General features: G+C 38.0%; 2 protein-coding genes across 11 annotated transcripts; one reads left to right on the top strand and one right to left on the bottom strand.

Moving 5' to 3' along the window:
- Positions 1-529: 529 nt before the first annotated feature.
- Positions 530-5,367, bottom strand: LOC145651933 (B-cell receptor CD22-like). Of its 7 annotated transcripts, none has more exons than XM_081700744.1 (9): positions 5,104-5,367; positions 4,138-4,207; positions 3,271-3,609; positions 2,664-2,906; positions 1,923-2,183; positions 1,722-1,824; positions 1,462-1,504; positions 1,108-1,179; positions 530-697 (listed from the first exon to the last, which is right to left on the bottom strand). In XM_081700744.1, the coding sequence occupies exons 1-9, from the start codon at positions 5,125-5,127 to the stop codon at positions 677-679; spliced, it is 1,176 nt and encodes a 391-aa protein (XP_081556870.1). In that variant the 5' UTR covers positions 5,128-5,367; the 3' UTR covers positions 530-676. The 7 variants fall into 7 exon arrangements, with proteins under 7 accessions (XP_081556870.1, XP_081556871.1, XP_081556872.1 ...); XM_081700745.1 differs by having other exon boundaries at positions 1,722-1,821; XM_081700746.1 differs by having other exon boundaries at positions 2,664-2,879.
- A 261-nt stretch (positions 5,368-5,628) lies between these two features.
- On the top strand, positions 5,629-24,213 carry LOC118242611 (B-cell receptor CD22-like). 4 transcript variants are annotated; one of them, XM_081700756.1, is made up of 9 exons: positions 5,629-5,894; positions 20,292-20,361; positions 20,884-21,228; positions 21,555-21,797; positions 22,532-22,792; positions 22,891-22,993; positions 23,211-23,253; positions 23,536-23,577; positions 23,948-24,213. In XM_081700756.1, exons 2-9 carry the CDS (start codon positions 20,301-20,303, stop codon positions 23,966-23,968), a joined length of 1,119 nt encoding a protein of 372 aa, XP_081556882.1. In that variant the 5' UTR covers positions 5,629-5,894; positions 20,292-20,300; the 3' UTR covers positions 23,969-24,213. The 4 variants fall into 4 exon arrangements, with proteins under 4 accessions (XP_081556882.1, XP_081556883.1, XP_081556880.1 ...); XM_081700757.1 differs by lacking the exon at positions 23,536-23,577; XM_081700754.1 differs by lacking the exon at positions 23,948-24,213 and having other exon boundaries at positions 23,536-23,886.
- The last annotated feature ends 1,154 nt before the right edge of the window (positions 24,214-25,367 follow it).

The raw sequence follows: 25,367 nt of genomic DNA, 5'->3' as shown, positions 1-25,367 counted from the left end.
GTTGTCCTCCATTCCTTTGAAGAGCAATATACGCGCAGATTGTTTTATGGCCACAACTGTCTAGCAGGAGCTCGTTCACATCGTAACAAAATGGCTGAGGTTCACTCCTCACCTTTTGGTTATTTACTTTTCTTGTTTACTTGTTCCACGATCTAACTGTTCTGCACAAGGGCCCACCATTAAAGTGTGGATGCTCACCCAGTAGGCTGTCGGTGTCATCATCTAGCTGACGTGGGTTCGAGCTCACTTTACATTATTTTGTTCTATTTTCATTGTAGTTCAGATTGCTAGAGTGAGAATCCCTGAGTACATGTACTGAACAAGATATAAACATCATGATGCTTTTGAGGAAACCACATTCAAATATTTTAACTGGATTAAAATTAATGGACTAGATAAAAATTGAATTAACAAATAACAAAACATTTAGATTTTAATTTAGATTTATTAATTAATTCGATTTTCAGAATAAGAACAAGGTTATTTTCCATCAGTACAAAAAAAAATTAAAAAATGAAAGACTGCAACATTTTTTGCAGTTGATTACATTTTTTATTGTTGATTAACTGAACACTCTTGTCTACATGTAATCATCCATCTCTCTTCCCCTCTATCTCTCACTCTTTTGACTGCATTGGGATACAGCTGCAAGTTTAATTTCTCAGTGATGATTCTCTTAGTAATGTTTCCTTAAGTCCTATAAAAGGAAACACAGGAAAGAATATCAGATCACAAGGACATTTGGAATAACAAAATACACACAGACACACACACACACACACACACACACACACACATACACAAACACACAAGCACACACACACACAGACATCTTCATATTGCTTAACAAATTGAAAAAACACAACAAAACAATGCATGTTTTGGCATATCTAAATTTAATAATCTATTCCTCTGGATTCTATATAATTATGGTAATGTAAGAAAGCTGTGTATCGTAGTATTCCTCCAGTATTCAGTAAAAATGACAAGAGCTTTACACATCCCATCTCAAAAAAGATTCTAGAGTGCTATCAAGATTCTAGAGTTCTAACTGAGTTCTATAACTAGAGTTCTATAACTGTGATGTAACTGATATGATGAACTCACTGCAGTATTCTCATACACAGGAGAGCTGGATGTGGAAGTGTCACAGGTATGACAGGGGTTGAGGCCGGCGTTCTGTGAAGCACAGAGTTAATGATGTGCAGTTTAATGATAAACACTGAATAGCTTTATGGTTAAGGTTCCATTGGAGTTTTTCCACTAATGTTATTTTGTTGTTGACAGTCTGCATCTCAGATGGAGCTCTCACTCTGACATAAACAAATGCTAAAGATACAGAACTAAGACTGACGCTGTCATTAAAAGGCTCTGATTTGTCATTACATGAATTTTATGAACTCTTTAGCAGGGTTAAGACTCCTTATTGAAAAATATATCTGGATTTCTGTGATAGCTCACCCCATAATCAGATTCATCTGTATTTCTCTTTTGCCTCTTGCCTCTGAGCTCAAAAAACCCCAAATGTCAGTGTTCGTCCAAACAGAAAACAGAGAATAGACATTAGTATTCATAATATTGCATTTATGATATTATTATTAGCATTTATCATATTTTCAAGATTTCCCATATTAATAAAGTGCTTTTGGAAAGGAACAGAAATGAGGTACTATAAAGTTATCATTTATACATGTAACTTATATTAACATCTTTCACTTTACCTTCTTAAACTTTCTCTCTTCATAAATAAAACTATTGAGAGAGGAAATACAATCCCAAAGAGGCTGACTCCAACAGCTATAGGCAAAATGTAGAAGTGACCTGCTGAGAGAAACAGACATGCACACTATTGTTCATACACATAATATAGTGTGAATAATCATAATGTGAATAGCAAATGCATAACTGTCTGTCTGTCTCACCCTTTAAAGTGGCATCTATGGAAGCTGATTTCAGCATCCCGTGTTCATTCTGAGCTACACAGTAATACCAGCCACTGCTATTAGAGCTGATGGTGATGTTGTATGTCTGTCCAGATCCTACAGATGAGGTTCCTCCTTCTTTAAACCAGGCGTAGTTCTGCACAGGTGGGTTGGCATCACTGCTGCAGGTCAGAGTCACTGAACTGTCCCCCACTATTTCACTAGAGGGCCTGATGGACACCAAGACATTCTTTGGAGGATCTAACACCCACAAAATGAGAGAATGTGAAGAAATGAATATGACGTCTTCTGTCTGAAAGGAGGAGCAAGGAGACTACAGGCATGATCTGCATCAACCAGGCATATATCCAGGTTCATTAATGGACTTGTATCCTCTACTGTTCTAAGAGCTGATTCTGGAGATGTTGTATAGTTGTCCCACCATTACTAATGTCTTCACCTTAAATCAGGCAATAACACCATGTGGAGAATGCATTTTATAGTAATGAAATGTCTCATGTACTCAAAGTAAAGAATATATATATATATATATATATATATATATATATATATATATATATATATATATATATATATATATATATATATATAATTCTAATAAGACTTTACTAATTCATTGTATTTTTTGCATTTTAACTGAGAAATGAACTGAACTTGGCAATGAAATGAACTTAGCAATAATCAGATAATCATATAATGAAACCAACATTGTAAACTCACATCTGACAGTGAGAGTTTGAGCAGGAGAGGGGAGATGTTCATATCCTCTTACAGCACACATATAACTGCCTGCATCCTCACTGCTGACTGGCCGCAGGTGGAGTGGGTTTGTATTGGACGATAAAGGACGTCCATTTTTGTACCAGATGAATGTTGGACTGTCAGTCAGACTGCAGGTGGTTGTACACGTCAGAATTGCTGCTTCTCTCTCTATTACTTCAAGAAAAGTGTTCACAAGGAGCTCTAAGACAATGAGATAATCCTCAAACCAAACAAATGGAAGTCCATCACAATTAGACAGCCTTTAAATCATCCAGAAAACTTCAAGCAATTAAGAAAATAATTCTGCTGTCATGAAACTGTCTTGAATTTGTTAAAAAATAAGAGAGAAACAAATTGCATAGTACAACTAATATATCAGAGTAACCCTTAATCAGTTTAACAAGTGTCAATAATCAGCTTAATTAAACTCAAACACCTTTACATGAAGTGAGAATGTGCATCATTGTTAAAAATAGGCATTAATGAACTTCAAGACTCAAATTCCTCTGAGTAAAGGACACTATGCATCACAGTTAGAAAATAGGAAATTAAAGATTTAACCCACCTGTGACACTGATCTTAACAGGATCTCCCAGCCATTTTTGTTCGATTACATTTGTTTTAATTCTGAAGTAATAGTCATCCTCCTTCGTTACATTAATCAGTTTGAGGGAGAACTTTTGCTGTTTATCGACATAACACTGGACTGTGCCTGAGTCCTTAGTGGGTTTGCAATATACAGGTGTGTCCTGTTCTCTATCGAAAGGCTCTTTAACCCAAAATTCCTCTTTGACTTCCAGCCCTGCTGGGTATGCGTAACTGCCATTGATAAACATTGTGGACCCCTTTAAAACACATATTTTAGTTGGGTTGTACTTCACACTCCATTTTGTTCCAAAAACCCCTAAAACATATAATGCATGCAAGAGGTCATTAGAAGAGTCTGGGCAACCATAAGAGAGTGGGAGTTCTCTTACAGCTTCACTTCTCTCCTCTCTAACTCCAGCAGCTTCTGCAGAACTCTGAGCTGATTCTGAGTTAAACCACAAAGTGAGAAAAGCTTGTAGCAGGGTGGGGGAGGAGCTTGGGGAGAAGTGGACACTAGTGACTCTGAACAATTTAACGCTCAGTCACATAATATATGAGGTTGAATAAAGAGAAAAACAAACAAAAATATATCTGCACATTGTAGTTATAGTGGGGTTGTGAATTTTAATCTTACCACAGTGTGCTCTTAATCTAAGGCTGCCCTAAACTTGACAAAAACCACAAAGCACTCAGCAAGCTCTGTAGCAGTGGTGAGGGGGATGTGGGGGCTTTGGTAACCAATGTAAATTAACTTCATTAAATGGGAACACTGTGTCAGAAAATCTTTATATTTTAACTTATTAATCTTTATATAATAAACTTTTGATGAAGATTGCAGTCTTACCCAGAGACATGAACAGAGTGATGAGAGTGAGAGTTAGAAGAGGAGTTCTGAGTGACATCATTAAACAAACCTGCACAGACACACAACAGCACACAACACAGCTGAGTTCATCACATTTCTGCTTCTGTTTACACTGTTTCAAATATCAGTCAGACTGATCTGATGACACATCTGTATTACTGAGGAGGTTTGGCTCTTGTCATCTCATTTCAATTCAGTTTTATTCCTTGAGGGCTATTTATTCTGGATCGAATCACAAAAGGATTTAGAGGAATCCTTGTCCAGACTGTAAATGAAAAAGGTGAAAGCAGATGAGATAAGAATAAAAACACAAAATAATTCTACCAAGTTTAACAAAATAAAAACAACTTCAACTATTTTAACACCTCATCTCAGTATTACATACAAATGTATTTACACAGTTATAAATCAAGTACACATTGTATTAATAACAGTTTTGTTATGTCCTAAGCAGTGTAGAAGACTGAAGTGGCCAAACTGTATGTAGTGAGAGCTTGTTGTTCAGGTCTGTTCTAGGAGGTCTATTCTCATCCCACACAAAAGATGAAGAATGTTGACACCCAGCCAGCCAAACACACACACGCACACACACACACACACACACACACGCACACGCACACACACACACACACACACACACACACACACACACACACACACACACACTCTTTGTCACCCAGCCAATCAGACACCTCCAGTCCGTCACTCACCTGTTCTTCAACCAATCGTAGCACCCAATCACGTTTCCAATCACCCACTTACTGATCATCACACATATTACATATATTGTTTCACTCTCTTTATTTAAGCCCCTTATGCGCTAACGCTCCCTAGCAAGCCCAAACTGGCATACTCAAATAAATGATTGATAACATCGAATATTCTTAAAGTACAGTACATTGATCAACATAACATTTCTTAGGACTAATACAAGTACCTGCTTACCGATTTGCAGCCGTCTACATGCATCAGATCGCCACAAATCCCACGCTCGGGTAAATTTCCACAATGTGGCCTTTTAAAACATTCTTCCGCTTTAAGATAAGTTATTTTGTCATAGAAAGTTAAATTACCATCAAAACAACTGTGTGAGATGTTTAGATGGTTAAATGGTATACAGAGTGTTAGTAAAGTTCTTTAATTCCGTGCTCACTTCTTTGCGTAAAAACACGCGTTCAGTTCCTTCGTAAGCAAACCCAAACTACGCAGCCTTTGTTTAACTCTAACTGCACGTTACTGACGTAAAAGTATTCATGAATAGAGCATTAGACCCCCCCCCCTTTTCCATTTTATATTGATTTCTATTGGCCATTGCAGCGCCATTGTTTTGGAGTGACAGCAATTCTCACCAAATGTTTCCAGGGCAAGCGGTGTGATTGGCAGTTGTTTTATCAAATAGAGGACGCTTAGACGAAAACGTAGACCCCTCGCTTGCCTTATTTAGTCATCCGTTTAATGTTTAAAGGTCTGCGCACTGTGTACTGTCAGTGCTTCAGTGTTGTTAGCAGATAGCATAGGGCATGGGTTTGAGGCTGTTTGGCGAAACTCGTACAACCATAAGAATGATTTGATCGCCAATAGTTTTGGACATCATGGAAACGAAGATGCTTATTTTAGCTGAAGTTTATGTGGAGTTGTTTGCGTGCTGCTAGCATGAACTAGCTTCGATGTTTTCATAGCAAATCACTGGATGTTACCATTCACTGCTTGAAAAAATCGTAATCCTGCTACAAATTGTAAGTATAAATGAGAAAGTATACCATTGCTTTACAGTATTACAGCATTTACAGTATTAGCAATGATGCCAACAATGATGCTATGTAGCTCATATTGCTGTGGAACTTACTAAAGTAACTTAATGTGATGTTTTAGCAAAAAAGAAACATGCAGACTTGATGTATAGTGATTGATGACTTTGTGTGCATTTAGAGAGGTTTTGGGACACTAAGGAGAAGTCTAGGACACTTACTGTAAAACATTATGTAGCTATTTAGTCATTTCATGTATGTGCTCAACTTCAGTTTATTACGCAAGACCCTGGTGAATCAGGAAATGTAGAGTGAGTGAAACTGAATCTCCAGCATCAATAGACACATTATACACCAAAAAAATCAATGGCGTTTTATGTTTTTTTTTAACATGTTCTTCTGTATTAGATGAGCTCAAATGTAACTAAATGATGGACAAATAAGCTTAGATGTGAATGGATGTCTTCTCCCAATTGTCTACTTCAATTTGAATTCTGAATGATCATTGTGCTATGTGTACAATTTCAGATGCATAGTGTTAAAATTAACAAGTACAAATCGTTCAAAAATGAGCTTTAAAATGCGTGTGCCCACAGGCATCTCCAATGTTTCACACTGACTATTCTCTATTCTAATTAAAAATCTAGCAAGTCACAAGGACTACTTAATCCTTTTTCCCTTTTGAAATCTTTTTGCTTTATGTAACATGTTCCCCTCAGTTAACTCCTGTTTTGTCTATTAGTTACCTTTCACTCATGCCTCACTATTTTGCTCAAAAGTTCACAAAGGGTTTGGAAAATAATGTTGGATCATACAAGCACTATGTGTTGAATTCCAGAAGAACTCTTCATTCCTAATATAAATTCTAAATCTCAAAACCTAAAGGTGATGAAACACCTTGATAGTAAATAGCTAAACCACACTCAGTGTAATAGAATTATTACAGATTATTTTCCATGAAGTGTTGCAGCACTATAATGGAGGAGTTGGCTTGACCCAGGACTCTAAGCACCAGAGGTCATATCACTGTAGGACAATCTGACTAGACAAGGAACTTGAAAGAGAAGGAAGAGAAAACTCTATAGTCTACCAAACCACTCACCAAAATCTTCTTCATTATCACCCAAGAGCTAACAAACAAAGACTGTACACCAGACAGAAGGCTCAACACCACTGTTCAGGATGTGACACGAAATATCCATGATTACATCCTAACACTGGCCCCGATTGATGGGCTGATGAGGGCATGTCCCAGTCAGAAGGGGGACATAGTTACCGTGAAAACAGTGGCGCTGTCATGGCAGGATTACCTACATGGAATTCAACACTGACAGGTAGCAGAAGTGGCTGACAAGACAATCTGACCAATGTCTGGAAAAGGTAGGACTGAAGGACAGTACTGTGTCACTGATCATGGTAGTAAAAATACAAGAACTAAGCACTAGGTTAATTGTAACAGGTGTGCATTACACCACACAAGATGCAGACTGTACAAAGGAGCCACTGAAAGTAACACTAATACAAGATTCCTGCAGGGAAAGCAAATATTAAGAGACCTGACCAAGTGGCAGAGACCATGTATAGAAACATATGCAAGACATATAATCTGAACAACTTCAAATCTGTGTGTGTTAACAAAAAGGTTGTCCCAGTGTTGATTGGGGCTCTTGTGGAAGAGACACCAATGCTGGGGGGTGTGGCACCAACAGGAATAAAACCATCAATCTCATTTCAGAAGCGTTCAAGGCTAGAATCAGTGAAAATACTCTGTCAGAGGCCTCTCTCTCTTGCTTTCTCTATCTATCTATCTATCTATCTATCTATCTATCTATCTATCTATCTATCTATCTATCTATCTATCTATCTATCTATCTATCTATCTATCTATCTATCTATATATATATATATATATATATATATATATATATATATATATATATATAATATATAATGTCTGTGTGTGTGTGTGTGTGTGTGTGTGTGTAAATATATAGTAGCTGGAGTAAGAGTGGCTGGTGTTTCAAAGCATAGTCTGGCTAACACAGGGTGTTCATCATTGGTTGAGTGTTCTGTACAGAGGGAGCAGTGATGTTCCACACCAATTTCTTGTTAGCCCTTTGTAAGTCTTTCTTTGTCATCACATTATTTTCTTGTTCCTGGTTTCTTTTTCTTTGTTCCTAATGTAGATTTTTCATTACTAATTCACAGATGGGTCTGACTGCTGGTTCCCTGAAATTGGTCTATCATAATAACTCCTGGATTGTCCTAATTAAGACTCCTCTCTGTCACTCACTCACACACTCTTCTCACATTCGTTTTTCCCTCACACATTTTTGACACATTTTTTGTCTTGACACATTTTTTGCTTGTGTTTTCATTCCTTTCACTCACACACTCTCTCCATCAGGAACACAAACACACCACACAAACATAACACCAGTGAAATCCAAAACCAACTCTAAGTCCTTTACAACTATATGTGGATGAGAGTTCATGAAGAGTGGTAATGTTTTCTTGACTTTTCACTATGTACTAAAAGACTACAGGAAAATTTAACAAACAAATGTCAGTTAATAAAGAGCTCTTCTTACCTCACTGTACCAAGTCTCATCAGCACTGTGGGAACAGAGGAAAATAAACTTAGAAGAAACAGCTTTGAGGTTTTAAACTTGTGAACTGTCTGTGGTGTATTTAATGATGTTAATTTTAGTGTATTAAAATTCTCTTCCTGTTTTACTGCACTGTTCTCTCCTTTTTCAACAAATGCGCGCACACACACACGACATGTCATGAAACAGTACAGTGTTATTGCTGTAGTTCAGGCCACTGAGACCCTCAATCTTCACATGCAGCAAGTGGAGATCTGGAGATCATCCCATCTACTAAAACTCTTTCCACACTCTTCTTTTCCGAGACTTTCTGCGATTGTCTGTGAGGTGTGTTGGTGTGGACAGTAACAGCGGACGTTTGTGGAGTATTGAAGCTTTTTTAGGTGCCAGATTCTCATATTTAATTTCTCCTGATTTCAGCAATCTGACATAGTCCTCATGATGGCATCTCCTGATGTGTTTGTGGAGTTAAATTTGAACTGTATGGGAAAGTGGACACACACAGCAGAAGACTTGCAAATGGATATCATTCATTCCTAGAGAGAAAAAAGGCATTATAATTTCGGTGTGAGATGTAACGTAATTATGGTAAACAACTGTCGGGTGGCTGTTGTGGTGGAACTTTGAATAAATAGCAAGTCAGATGTGATTAAAAGAGTAATTTAATAAAGAAAATAATACATACAAAAACAGCTGTGTGAGAGCAAATGCTCTAAAGCGAAAGCTCTAAAGGGGTAGACTGATTCTGTTCCTTATATCTAAACTTCAATTCCCGGAAGGGATGTCCTGTCATCCTGTTTACCCGTTTCCTGCTCCTTATCGCGCTAAACACTTTTGCACATACCAGGATGCTCCGTTCCACCAGGACAGACACAGTTTGCTAGTTCCTCTTTATCAGCATTAGTCGCACGACACGTGCAAGATCACGAAGCAACTGATTCAGCAGTCGTTTTGTTTACACAATATACAAAGACAGAATGTGCAGACTTAACTATACATATAAGATTACATAGAGAAAGGATTAACATGATTATATATGAATCACATGATAATACATGACCGAATAATAATTTCCATCACACTGTACATCATGTAAACAATATTAATACTTAAAGCAAAATATCATCACAAAATAAATACTTAAACAAAATTTGACTTATACTGTAATTCAGTATATTTTCAATGGACCTTATCTGGGAGACCCATGAACTACACAGCTTTTCTGGATCATAAACCGCAAACTTTCATCGTGCGTTTGTTATTTTAACAAGGAGGAATGTTGAGCTAAATCAGGTGTGTCATTGTAGGGCAAACACTGACCTGGTACATTTTAGTTTAAAAACTCAAGTAAGATTCAAGATTAACTCAGTGAAATTAAAAAAGGTGTTTGGACTTAACCTTGTGCAGAGCACTTTTTGAGCCTTATGTAGCCAAACATGATGCCGACATCTTTGGCGTACTCATCTCCGTACCACAACAGGAGCTCCTGTCCTGCTTTGATGGGTAGACAGCCATGGTAGAGAACCCCCCATGATACTGGAAGGTCAACAAATTCTGCTCTTCATCATTACGAGCACAGTTTATATACCTAAAAACAGAAACAGACAGGCACACACACACACACACACACACACACACACAGAGGGAGAGAGAGAGGATGAATAACTGGCAGTTTTTCAATCAAATAATAGACTATAAAATTCATTATTCATCACATATGGCCAACAACCCACGAGCTGCAGATTCAGTGCTGCATTCTCCACTTCATCCAATTAGAGTGAGTCGCTCTCTTAGCATCTATGTACTTAATACACTGATTGCAAAAACAAAATTACATTTAAAGGGGCTATATAAGAAATCATACTGTGTTCAGTGTGAATACTGTTCTACAGTAGGACTCAACATTTAAAGCAAACTAGGTCTGTTGCCCCAGAGAACAGTACTGAAATACAGTTAATAAAATGTGTTTGTAAAAATATAATAGAGCACTTGTGGCACTTGAAGGAAGCTGAGAAACAGGAGCTTTGTTGACAAATGATATGTATTGCATGGGACCAAAGAACTGAAAACAAACAATAAAAATGCTCATTTTTGTTTCTGTAAAATATATTGATTTTGATGTATGATATTTTTCAAATGAGCTTCTGAATGACTTGAATGTTCCAACTGGAACAGTTTGACATTTTTTAAACTCTCCCAAGCCAGCATCAGGAATACTGGTCTTCTGAATCGTCAGACCGGATGGAAGTGTTTGTCTGGTTTGATCTTTGACCCCCAGAGAAACAGGGGTATCTGGGATAATGAGAGGGGAATGTAAACCTCACACTGCACTCATCAGTGTCTGGAAGGACAGGAGACAAGAAAGGAAAGAAATGATAACCAGTATGATACTGAGTGTGAGTGCCTGGATGGTGGTAGCTCAATGGTTAATGTACTTGACTAATAATCAGACGTTTGCCAGTTCAATCTTGTACTGTTAGGCCCCTGAGCAAGACCCTCAGTTGTATTGTCATAATTGTATGTTGTTTTGGATAAAAGCTTCAGCTAAATGCTTACCGATTTTCAGTCATCTACGTGCAACTGTTCAACAGAAATCCCACGCTGAGTACGTGGTGTTGTGGGGGGTTTGGTAAATTTCCACAACAGCATTTGTCCTTTTTTAAATGGCCTTTTAAAACATGCTTCTGGTATAAGATCATTTCAAATTGTGTCTTAGAAAATACAATTAGCATCCGCATGACATGTCTAAACAGCAATGAATCTCTTCTTAAGCAATTCATTAATTATCCCGCTAGAGGGTGATAGAGTGTTTTCTTGAACAGGAATATTTCATTGCCATGGCCCTGACTACGCATGCTGCCCAACTGCACCCTGCTCATATTAAGTCTTAAAACCGGACCAGTCAGATGAAGAGTAGGGATAACGGTAGATTTATTTTAATTTTTTAAGTGAAAAATAATTTGTATTTATTTGCGATTGTCAAGTGTGTTATACTGCTTATCTACCAGTATGGCTCAATGCTCAGTGTAACTAGACGAACAGAAGGGGGCGCTGATTCCAAAAACCTAAAATCATGCATTAAATCTTGAAAACTAAGTTCAGTCTTCACAGTGTAAAATGTTGAAATAAAATCGAATATAAAAAAAAAATGTTGTAGTGGTCAGAGCTAAGTTATGTGTACAGTTATGTCTGTAGAGGTTAATTCTCTTTCATCGCCTTCTTGCTGATGTGGTAAATACATATTTCTAAAGATATTTGTCTTTAGTTTAAAGTAAGTTTTAGCCAGAAAGGGCATGCATACCCTCTCAACGGCGGGATCTTGCAGATAAATGTGTTAACCACATCTAGCTTTTCACTTCTGTGCTGCGTCTGTTCTCATCATTTGATATTTGAACATGGTGATCAGTCTCATTATAGAACAGTAAGACTCTTTCTTTAGTTCAGATACGTTTTAATGCAGCATGATTAGAGATTAACAGAATAGAAATGAACAGAACAGAGATTAACAGAAGAGAGATTAAAAGAATAGAGATTTACAGGTGATTTCTTAGAATTTGATTATGCCTAATCATGAACTAATTTGGAGTATAAAATTACCATTGACAATTTTATGTATTCTAGTCTCAGGCATAAACTTCATCTAGGCCCATACAGTGGTGTTCTTTACTTCTCAATGGTGAACTGCTGTTTATTTAAACATTTTCATCTTTAAAATGGGATGGTGAAAGTGTTTTTTGTTTTTTTTTGTTAAAATACATGGCTGTACCTTGTTACTTCATCCTTGTTTTATGTAAAAGTGCATGTAGACCAAGGTCAATTCCAGTATTCCAGCGCTATTGTAAGGAAAAATTCCATATTTTCCTTAACTTGTCCTGCTGATCTCACCGTCTGCCTCGCCTGGTCTGGTTGTCCTTCCTCATGGCCCTGGGGCATGTTTCTCAGAATGAGTGACACTGGACGAGTAAAAGCAAATAAATGAATCTGTTAAACCTTTATAGCTGGATTTGGTCTGATCAGAAAATAATAAAGGACAAATAATTTGTGAATGTTACAACAGAATTACAAATAATATCATTCACAGTCTACTATGCATTGTCTACCTTTATTCTACTACAAAGCAAAGGTTTCCAAACAACTGGTTAATTACTGATCACATGACTTCCTCTGTTCACACATAAGTATGATGACTTTAAAATTAGACCAGCTCATGTCACACATGTCAGCAGCTGCCAAACACTTTGCAAAGTCTGCGTGTCACTGTGCAACATAATCAGAGTTACAAGATAGATTTAATTAGACACAAACATATTTAAGGATGTTTTCTTAAATGTTATTACATTCATATTTTACTCTTGTGTGGCTGAGCAGTAAAAATCTTTAAAGAGGTGGTTTGTGCTTTAACCCTTGTGTTGTCTTAAGGGTCAAAAATGACCCACCACAACATTTAACTGTAGAGAAAACCCCCTTAATGATCTTTTTTCAACATGAAATTTAAATTTCCATGAAAGCTGTACACCTCCAGGGTACAAAGATTGTCTTAGGGTCATTTTTGACCCATCAGTTATAAAATCATTTACATTCCACAAAAACAACAAAATCACACACACACACACACACACACACACACACACAATGAGAAATTGAAATTATCTGCTACTGATAGAACTCTAAAAACTACAACTTTCTTGTGCATGTGCATGTCCCCTCTATGACCCCACAAATCTCTCAAGTTCAAAGACTAAATAAAATCAAATTCAGATTAAATAAATTGAATTTCAGACCAAATAAACATTTCTTGAAAGCATTGTTTACTAAAGGGGAATGCAGTGAAAGGCTGTAAAAGGTGCGGCAGGTAACAGTACTCCCAGTTCTCTCTTTGCTGAAGACATGAGTGCACGCTTCAGTGCCCAACAGGTCATAGATCTGATTTTTTCAGACGTCCAGGAATAACAAGAGATCAATGATTTAGAAGAGGTATCTGAAGAAGAAGATGGATGGGGAGGAATACAACCCGGAGCACGATGAATCATCTTCAGATGAAGAAGAAATCCCCCAAGCTAACAGAGAGACATTTTTGTTAAAAAATGGCAAAATAACATGGTCCCTGTTACCATATGACATACATGGCAGGGAGGCAACTCAAAATGTCATAAGGATGACCCCAGGGCCCACAAGATAGGCAGTTGGCCATGACATCACTTCAGCATTCTCTGCATGTATATCACACCAGTCATCGAAAAAAATCCACCTGGAAATGACAAATTTGGAAGGTTTCTCTATATATGGGGACATCTGGAAAATAATGTATGTTATTGACCTGCGAGCTTACATAGGGCTGCTAATTTTAGCAGGTGGTTTTTAGCTCACGAGGTGAGGCTACATCTAGTCTCTGGGATGCAGAGAGTAGAAGGGTGATTTTCAGTGCCACAATGCCACTGAAAGTGTTTCACACTTTTTCACGAATGCTAGGAGAAAAATGGGAGATTGATATGTTGTAGTTGAATTTCTCACTGTAGGGTGCATAAGAAAATATCACTATGTTGCCAAAAAATGTTGATGACTGTAATTGTTTCCTTTCAATACAAGACATTAAAAACTACTTTCTGCACATTTCCGCTACTTTCTGAAGCTATAGAATTGCCATCTCTTAATAAAATGTTAATATTAACACCTATGCAGAACCTTAAGCAAAAATGATGATAATACATCTGTACTTTAGTGTACGAAAAATAATATAACAGGTGTGCTGTAATAAAAACGAGTGGTGGCCACTGATTAAATGCAGTCTTTCTGCAATATGAAAAGAGAAAACTCAAATATTCATAGACAGACTTGCATGAAGGTTGTTTCTTCAAGCAAAGTAGATTGAGGGTTTAAAACTCAATTCAGCTATTTTATTTTAGGGGTTTAGTAAAGGCGGGTCATTTTTGACCCTTAGGACACGGGGTGTATACATAATATTAAGACAACACGAGGGTTAAATGAACTGAGGCAGCAGATGTTCTGCTGCTTCTGTGTCTCCTAAGTGGACGCTAAAAGCCACAGAAGAGTCAAATACACTTTACAGAAGGAGCAGTAAACATTTAGTGAGAGCTCAGTGACCCTGGGGCTGAACCTTTACTGTTCCTTAATCAACATGTACTTCATTTGACCTTTACTGTTCCTTAAACAAAGTGTACTACATTTCAAGAGAGCCCTGATAATCCTCACTCAAACTATCATTACCTACCACCTCTGTACTTTAACAATCCACTTCAGGCAGTTAAAAACAGACATATGTGTTCAACCCAGCAATGCAGTTCAGGGAATCCTTAATTCATGTATATATCATATATACATGTCCATGTCCAGTGTGAGGTTAGTTAATGTGAAAATGTCACTTTCCGGTGCAAGAAAAAATGAAATTAACTATCTGGATAGTTTTTTCTAGAGTAACCGTCCCTGTATGTATTTTGGATATTGTCTCTTGGATGTATATTTGCTTTTGGTCTGCTTCTCCAGTGTTGACCATTGCCTGAACTGCTTTCTCTGTGAAATCATCTGTATAGTAATTTTTGCTCTGTACTAGTTTTTAATTTTTGTCTGTTTTTTCATTTATGCAGTGGATTTCCCATATTGTCAGTAAACCTATTTTTGTTCAACTCATCTGCACACATCTGATTAGTCATGTTGCCTTACATTGATCTTTATCCTAGCAATGGTTTCTACAATGTGATTTTAAACCACGGTGCTTTATATCTGGGCTGTTGAGTGCATTCTTTTAAAGTAAGACAAATGATCAACCTACTGGTCTACAACTGCTGTTACCTGATACATGTACACAAGATGTATAGAGAAACAGCTCTAAATCTACTTTTATTCCACTATTCAGTTGTCTGCCACACTGTTCTCACAATGAAAGTCTTCATTTTATGGTTGTGGACATCACCTTATTGAAAAGCAAGTATAAATATCTTTATTTGCATTGAAATAATATGAACTGCAAAAAATATTGCCAACTAAAGGCAAATATGACTATTATGTTCTTCTGTAAAAACACAGGCTCCTCTAATGATGTCACTAATAATTAATTTTCTGTCTCTGATCTTTCTGCACATGATTCCAGCACATACAGTTACATCACTGCAACTACACAACTTCATATGTATTCTTGAACAAACTCATTTAATCAGTGGTGGTGTAATATACTTTAGCACAAATGTGAACTTCGTTCTGACGAAAAGGCCCCATGTTTCCTGTGCAAAGTCACTCATTTCTGCTAACCCCTCCCCCACACTGCTACAAGTCTAACAGAGCTCTTCTCACTTTGTGGTTTAGCGCAGAATCAGCTCAGTGTTCTGCAGTAGCTGCTGGAGTTAGAGAGGAGAGAAGTGAAGCTGTAAGAGAACTCCCACTCTCTTATGGGGCCCAGACTCCTCTAATGACCTCTTTCATGCATCATGTTTCAGAATCTTTTGTGAGTGATTTAAATGTGAATTATAACCAGCAGACAACATGTTCCTTAAAGGAATCCATGGAATTTATGAGCGGCACGTACACATAGCCAACATGTCTTTGACTGAAAGAGGAATTCTACATCACACAGTTAAGATTGTGGAAAAGCCTGAACTATGTAAAGGCACTAATGAGTGAGACAGGGACCAGTGTTATGTAGATAAACAGTTTAAAACTAAAAGAGCAAAGAAAGGTTTGTAATTCTTGCCATACTGTTATTTTCATCCTCGGTTTATTGGTTTGATTTGATCACATACATACATGCACACACACACTCACACACACACACACACACACACACACACACACACACACACACACACACACACACACACGCAGACACACACACGCAGACACACACACAGTGCAGTGATAGTAATCAATAAACAGAAATGTTTTCTCCATGAATGTGCAGCCATGGCAGTTGCTGCATGTGAAGATTGAGGCCCTGAATCACAGGAATAACACCCACAGAGTACTGTGTGTGTGTTTTTTTTTTCACCTCAGTTTGGACAGAGCACTCTCATACCATTTCACTGTGAGTTATAATGTGTATGACTATGTATGTGACACATCAGTCGTGATGAAGTGCTTTGAAAAGCTAGTCAGAAACTTCATGACATCTTCACTGCCAGCCTCCATGGACCCACTGCAGTTTGCATACCGCCACAACCGCTCCACTGATGATGCAATTGCACATCTGTTCCACACCACACTGACCCACCTGGACGAAGGGAGAGGAAATTATGTTAAAATGCTGTTTGTCGACTACAGTTCAGCATTTAACACTATCATCCCCTTCCTACTCACTACTAAGTTGGAGGATCTAGGACTGCATACATCCCTGTGCGACTAGATCTCCAACTTCCTAACAGACAGACCACAATCGGTACGGGTGGGCAACTGTGCCTCATCCACCCTCACACTCAGCACTGGAGCTCCTCAGGGTTGTGTCCTAAGCCCCCTGCTCTACTCACTGTACACTTACGACTGCACAGCCACTTCCAGCTCCACCATCATTGTCAAGTTTGCTGATGACACCGTTGTCATGGGCCTGATCTCAGACAACGATGAGAGGGCTACCTGGAGGAGATTAAACACCTGGAAAATTGGTGCCAGGAAAATAATCTCCTCCTAAACGTCAGTAAGACAAAGGAGCTGATCGTGGATTGCAGCAAGAAGCAGGAGCGGCACTACCAACCTGTGAGGATCAGTGGAACCACGGTGGAGAGAGTAGATAGTTTCAGGAACCTTGGTGTTCACATCTCACAGGATCTGTCCTGGTCCTGCCATACCAACTCCCTGGCAAAGAAGGCTCGTCAGCGTCTTTACCACCTCAGACGCCTAAGAGACTTCAGACTGCCCTCCAAGGTACTGCGAACTTCTACACCTGCACTATCGAGAGCATCCTCACGGGGAACATCACAGTCTGGTTTGAGAATAGCACCAAGCAGGACAGACAAGCACTCCAAAGGGTAGTGCATTCCGCAGAGCGCATCACTCACACGGAACTTCCTGGCCTGCAGACCATCTACTACAAGCGGTGCCAGACCAAGGCCAGGAGGATTGTGAAGGACCCCACCCATCCCAATAATAGGCTCTTCTCTCTGTTGAGGTGAGGGAGGCGCTTTCGCTCCCTGAAGACCAAGACAGAGAGACTGAAGAGGAGCTTCTTCCCACAAGCCATTCGGGCCCTGAATCAGGGAAACTGAAAAACTGTGGGGAAACCCACCACCATGTAGCATAACTGTATATATATATATATATATATATATATATATATAGATATCCTATTACCATCATGTAACATAAAAACTGTAAATATGCCATTTTACAAAATGGATCTGTACATTCTGTACATTGTGTACATATATATATATATACACAACCATATACATTGTACATTGTGTATATAATCATAATATACATATATTGTACATACATTGTTAATATATTTTTGTACATATATAGAATATATGTTTCTTTGTGCATGCGTGTGTGTGTCTGAGTCTGTACCAAGGAAATAACAATCACAGAGCAATCTATGGTCTGTGTGTGTTTGTGTGGGTGTAAATACATTTGTTTGTGTGTGTGTGTGGTTGTGTGTGTGTGTGTGTGTGGGTGTGTGTGCACATGCATTTGTTGAAAAAGGAGAGAACAGTGCATTAAAAGAGGAAGAGAATTTAAATACACTAAAAATAACATCATTAAATACACCACAGACAGTTCACATGGTTAAAACCTCAAAGCTGTTTCTTCTGAATTTATTTTCCTCTGTTCCCACACTGCTGATGAGACTTTGTACAGTGAGGTAAGAAGAACTCTTTATTAACTTACATTTGTTTGTTAAATTTCCTCGTAGTCTGTGCTTTTAGTAAATAGCATAAAGGTCAAGAGAACATTACCACTCTTCATGAACTCTCATCCACATATAGTTGTAGAGGACGTGGAGTTGGTTTTGGAGTTCAGTGGTGTTATGTTTATGTGGTGTGTTTGTGTTCCTGATGGAGAGACTGTGTGAAACAAAGGAATAAAAAAGCAAGCAAAAAATGAGTGTGAATGTGAGAAGTGCGTGTGAGCGAGTGACAGAGAGGAGTCTTAATTAGGACAGTCCAGGAGTTATTATGATAATCCATTTACAGGAAACAAGCAGTCAGACCCATCTGTGAATTAGAAATGAAAAATTTACATTAGGAGCAAAGATAAAAAAAAACAGGAACAAGAAAATAATGTGATGACAAAGAAAGATAAAGGGCTGTGACAGAGTATTTTTACTGATTCTAGCCTTGAGCTCTTCTGAAATTAGATTGGTGCTTTTATTCCTGTTGGAGCCACAACTCCCAGCATTGGTGTCTCTGCCACAAGTGCCCCAATCACCACTGGGACAACCTTTTTGTTAACACACACAGATTTGAAGTTGTTCAGATTATTTGTCTTGCATATGTTTCTATACATGGTCTCTGCCACTTGGTCAGGTCTCTTAATATTTGCTTTTCACGGTAACTATGTCCCCCCTCTGACTGGGACATGCCCTCATCAGCCCATCCTTGGGATCCCGTGTTTGGATGTAGTCATGGGTATCTCATGTCACATCCTGAACAGTGGTGTTGAGCATTCTGTCTGGTGTACAGTCTTTGTTTGTTATATCTTGGGTGATAATGAAGAAGATTTTGGTGAGTGGTTTGGTAGGCTATAGAGTTTACTCCCCCTACTCTTTCAAGTTCCTTGTCTAGTCAGATTGCCCTGCAATGATATGACCTCTGGTGCAAAGATTCCTGGGTCAAGTCAACTCCTCCATTAAAGTGCTGCAACATTTCATGGGAAGAAATCTGCAATAATTATATTACACTGAGTGTGATTTAGCTATTTACGATCAATTTGTTTGATCACCTTCAAGTTTTGAGATTTAGAATCTATATTATGAATTAAGAGTTCTACTGGAATTCAACACATAGTCCCTGTAAGTTCCAGCATTATTTTTCAAACCCTTTGTGACCTTTTCAGCAAAATAGTGAGGCATGAGTGAAAGGTAAATGTACATTTAATGAAGTAACTAATAGACAAAGCAGGAGTTAACTGAGGGGAACATGGAACATAAATCAAAAAGATTTCAAAAGGGCAACAGGATTAAATATTTCTTGTGGCTGGCTAGATTTTTACTAGGAATAGAGAAGGTCAGTGTGATACAATGACTGGAGATGCCTGTGGGCTTAAATAAAGCGAGTGAAACAAGGTACATACATGTGTGATGATCAGTCAGTGGGTGATTGGAAATATGGAAGTGATTGGGTGGTCTGATTGGTTAAACGACAAGTGATTGACAGATTGGAGGTGTCTGATTGGCTGGGTGTCAAAGAGTGGTTATGAGTGGGTGATTGTGTGTGTGTGTGTGTGTGTGTGTGTGTGTGTGTGTGTGTGTGTGTGTGTGTGTGTGTGTGTGACACCATTCTTCATCTTTTGGGTTGGGTGAGAATAGACCTCCTAGAACAGACCTGAGCAATAAGCTGGTAGAATGGTTATTTGTTTTTAATCTTATCACAATTGCTTTCAAATTGTTCATTTACAGTTTGGACAAGGATTCCTCTAAATCCTTTTGTGATTCGATCTAGAGTAAATAGCCCTCAAGAAATAAAACTGAATTGAAATGAGATGACAAGAGCCAAACCTCCTCAGTAATACAGTTGTGTCATCAGATCAGTCTGACTGATATTTGAAACAATGTAAACAGAAGCAGAAATGTGATGAACTCAGCTGTGTTGTGTGCTGTTGTGTGTCTGTGCAGGTTTGTTTAATGATGTCACTCAGAACTCCTCTTCTAACTCTCACTCTCATCACTCTGTTCATGTCTCTGGGTAAGACTGCAGTCTTCATGAAAATTGTATTTTTCTTTGTAAAATTTCCAAAACTGTTGAAACCTGCACAAATATTAGGAAAATTCTGATATCCAGTATAAAGATTTTCTGACACAGTGTTCCCATTTAATGAAGTTAATTTCCATTGGTTACCAAAGCCTCGCACATTCCCCACACCACTGCTACAGAGCTTGCTGAGTGTTTTGTGTTTTTTCTCAAGTTTAGGGCAGTCTTAGATTAAGAGCACACTGATGTAAGATTAAAATTCACAACCCCACTATAACTACAAAGTGCAGATATATTTTTGTTTGTTTTTCTCTTTACTCAACCTCATATATGATGAGGTTTTCCGCCACCCTGCTACAAGCTTTTCTCACTTTGTGGTTTAGCTCAGAATCAGCTCAGAGTTCTGCAGTAGCTGCTGGAGTTAGAGAGGAGAGAAGTGAAGCTGTAAGAGAACTCCCACTCTCTTATGGGGCCCAGACTCTTCTGTTGACCTCTTGCATGCCTTATATATTTCAGGGGTTTTTGGAACAGAATGGAGTGTGAAGTACAACTCTACTGAAATATGTGCTTTAAAGGGGTCCACGGTGTTCATCAATGGCACTTACACATACCCAGCAGGGCTTGATGTGAATGAGGAATTTTGGGTTAAAAGGTCATTCAATACACACCAGGACAAGCCTGTATATTGCAGACCCACTACTGACTCAGGAAGGGTCCAGTGTTATGTAGATAAACAGCAACACTTCTCCCTCAAACTGATTAATGTAACAAAGGAGGATGAAAATGACTATCGCTTCAGAATCAAAACAAATGTAAGTCATCAAAAATGGCTGGGAGATCCTGTCAAAATCAATCTCAGAGGTGGGTTAAATCTTTAATTCCTCATTTTCTAACTATGATGCAAAGTGTCCTTTACCCAGAGAAATTTGAGTCTTGAAGTTCATTAATACCTATTTTTAACTATGATGCACATTCTCACTTCATGTAAAGGAGTTTGAGTTTAATTACGCTGATTATTGAGAGTTGTTAAATTGATTAATGGTTACTCTGATATATTAGTTGTATATACAAAATTTGTTTCTCTCTTATTTTTTAACAAATTCAAGACAGTTTCATGACAGCAGAATAATTTTCTAATTGTGATGGACTTCCATTTGTATCGTTTGATGATTCTTTCATTGTCTTAGAGCTCCTTGTGAACACTCTTCTTGAAGTAATAGAGAGAGAAGCCGCAGTTCTGATGTGTATAACCACTTGCAGTCTGACTGACAGTGCAACATTCATCTGGTACAAAAATGGACGTCGTTTATCCTCCAATACAAACCCACTCCACCTGCGGCCAGTCAGCAGTGAGGATGCAGGCAGTTATATGTGTGCTGTAAGAGGATATGAACATCTCCCCTCTCCTGCTCAAACTCTCACTGTCAGATGTGAGTTTACAATGTTGGTTTCATTATATGATTATCTGATTATTGCTAAGTTCATTTCATTGCCAAGTTCAGTTCATTTCTCAGTTAAAATGCAAAAAATACAATGAATTAGTAAAGTCTTATTAGAATTATATATATATATATTCTTACTTTGAGTACATGAGACATTTCATTACTATAAAATGCATTCTCCACATGGTGTTAGTTCAAGTTCAAGTTCAAGTTTGGTTTATTTGTCACATACATAGTCATACACAGTACAACACGCAGTGAAATGGTGGAGGGTGCTCTGTCCAAACTGAGGAAGAGAACCAAAGGTGCATAGAGAAAAAAATATATATACAGATAAATATATATTCTATGTATGTACAAAAATATATTAACAATGTATGTACAATATATGTATATTATGATTATATACACAATGTACAGTGTATATGGTTGAGTATATATTTACACAATCTACAGAATGTACAAATCCATTGTATAGTACCATATCTACAGTTGTTGTAACAGGTTAATTGCCTGATTTAAGGTGAAGACATTAGTAATGGTGGCACAACTATACAACATCTCCAGAATCAGCTCTTAGAACAGTAGAGGATACAAGTCCATTAATGAACCTGGATATATGCCTGGTTGATGCAGATCATGCCTGTAGTCTCCTTGCTCCTCCTTTCAGACAGAAGACGTCATATTCATTTCTTCACATTCTCTCATTTTGTGGGTGTTAGATCCTCCAAAGAATGTCTTGGTGTCCATCAGGCCCTCTAGTGAAATAGTGGGGTACAGTTCAGTGACTCTGACCTGCAGCAGTGATGCCAACCCACCTGTGCAGAACTACGCCTGGTTTAAAGAAGGAGGAACCTCATCTGTAGGATCTGGAGAGACATACAACATCACCATCAGCTCTAATAGCAGTGGCTGGTATTACTGTGTAGCTCAGAATGAACACGGGATGCTGAAATCAGCTTCCATAGATGCCACTTTAAAGGGTGAGACAGACAGACAGTTATGCATTTGCTATTCACATTATGATTATTCACACTATATTATGTGTATGAACAATAGTGTGCATGTCTGTTTCTCTCAGCAGGTCACTTCTACATTTTGCCTATAGCTGTTGGAGTCAGCCTCTTTGGGATTGTATTTCCTCTCTCAATAGTTTTATTTATGAAGAGAGAAAGTTTAAGAAGGTAAAGTGAAAGATGTTAATATAAGTTACATGTATAAATGATAACTTTATAGTACCTCATTTCTGTTCCTTTCCAAAAGCACTTTATTAATATGGGAAATCTTGAAAATATGATAAATGCTAATAATAATATAATAAATGCAATATTATGAATACTAATGTCTATTCTCTGTTTTCTGTTTGGACGAACACTGACATTTGGGGTTTTTTGAGCTCAGAGGCAAGAGGCAAAAGAGAAATACAGATGAATCTGATTATGGGGTGAGCTATCACAGAAATCCAGATATATTTGTCAATAAGGAGTCTTAACCCTGCTAAAGAGTTCATGGAATTCATGTCATGACAAATCAGAACCTTGAAATGACAGTGTCAGTCTTAGTTCTGTATCTTTAGCATTTGTTTATGTCAGAGTGAGAGCTCCATCTGAGATGCAGACTGTCAACAACAAAATAACATTAGTGGAAAAACTCCAATGGAACCTTAACTATTAAGCTATTCAGTGTTTCTCATTAAACTGCACATCATTAACTCTGTGCTTCACAGAACGCCGGCCTCAAGCCCTGTCCTACCTGTGAGAATACTGTAGTGAGTTCATCATATCAGTTACATCACAGTTATAGAACTCTGTTAGAACTCTAGAATCTTGATAGCACTCTAGAATCTTTTTTGAGATGGGATGTGTAAAGCTCTTGTCATTTTTACTGAATACTGGAGGAATACTACGATACACAGCTTTCTTACATTACCATAATTATATAGAATCCACAGGAATAGATTATTAAATTTAGATATGCCAAAACATGCATTGTTTTGTTGTGTTTTTTCAATGTTTGTGTGTGTGTGTGTGTGTGTGTGTGTGTGTGTGTGTGTGTGTGTGTGTGTGTGTGTCTGTGTGTATTTTGTTATTCCAAATGTCCTTGTGATCTGATATTCTTTCCTGTGTTTCCTTTTATAGGACTTAAGGAAACATTACTAAGAGAATCATCACTGAGAAATTAAACTTGCAGCTGTATCCCAATGCAGTCAAAAGAGTGAGAGATAGAGGGGAAGAGAGATGGATGATTACATGTAGACAAGAGTGTTCAGTTAATCAACAGTAAAAAATGTAATCAACTGCAAAAAATGTTGCAGTCTTTCATTTTTTAATTTTTTTTTGTACTGATGGAAAATAACCTTGTTCTTATTCTGAAAATCGAATTAATTAATAAATCTAAATTAAAATCTAAATGTTTTGTTATTTGTTAATTCAATTTTTATCTAGTCCATTAATTTTAATCCAGTTAAAATATTTGAATGTGGTTTCCTCAAAAGCATCATGATGTTTATATCTTGTTCAGTACATGTACTCAGGGATTCTCACTCTAGCAATCTGAACTACAATGAAAATAGAACAAAATAATGTAAAGTGAGCTCGAACCCACGTCAGCTAGATGATGACACCGACAGCCTACTGGGTGAGCATCCACACTTTAATGGTGGGCCCTTGTGCAGAACAGTTAGATCGTGGAACAAGTAAACAAGAAAAGTAAATAACCAAAAGGTGAGGAGTGAACCTCAGCCATTTTGTTACGATGTGAACGAGCTCCTGCTAGACAGTTGTGGCCATAAAACAATCTGCGCGTATATTGCTCTTCAAAGGAATGGAGGACAACAACACTAGAGGGAAAGAAAAACTAAACACCATGCCGAGTGTGGGAAAAGGGAGAACCAAGGATGGCAGCCCCGATGCCCTGGGGAAAATCAAACTAAAACTTCCCAAACAAAACCAGAAAACAGGAACTGTAATGGCTAAGGGGAGGCTTAGGAGAGAGACAGATTTGAGGGGGAAAACTGCAGAAGGCAGGAGACGTGTAAAAACACAGACACCCTCGCAGCACAGAAGTGAGGTGTCACACAAGGGCTCACAGACCTCAATACCCAGAACTTGGCTCAGAACTTTGGCAAAGACCCAGCACTGAGTGACTGGCTCACTGGGCTTATATAGACTTAGCCCAGCTCTTGGCCGTTAAGCCTGATTAGTGTTGTGCCTGACTCGAGACCTCCCACTGGTGGTTGGAAGGAGCCTCGGCCTGGCACCGACTCTTACAAATAAGGTTACAAAACAACAAAAACTCCATCATGTAGGGATTAGATCCACACTACCAGCACCTATAAGACTGACAAAAAATAATTCCTTTAAACTCTTTATCATGGACTTATTAGCTAATAGCTGTTGTTAAACATCATGGCACCAAAATATATGACAGCTTAATGAAAGCTTTACATTGTTTGATTATATAATATAAACTATTACTAAATGAATTTCACAGTTAAAATGTAAAACACGCAATGAAACACGAAAGAGTCACTAAATCTTCAACATGTATAGATGTTAG

Source organism: Electrophorus electricus, chromosome 18 (assembly GCF_041902795.1).
Source record: "Electrophorus electricus isolate QZ-2024a chromosome 18, ASM4190279v1, whole genome shotgun sequence".
In the NCBI taxonomy this organism is placed as follows: domain Eukaryota; kingdom Metazoa; phylum Chordata; class Actinopteri; order Gymnotiformes; family Gymnotidae; genus Electrophorus; species Electrophorus electricus.
Note: the sequence above shows the minus strand (reverse complement) of the source record. Positions and strands in the feature narration are given on the sequence as shown.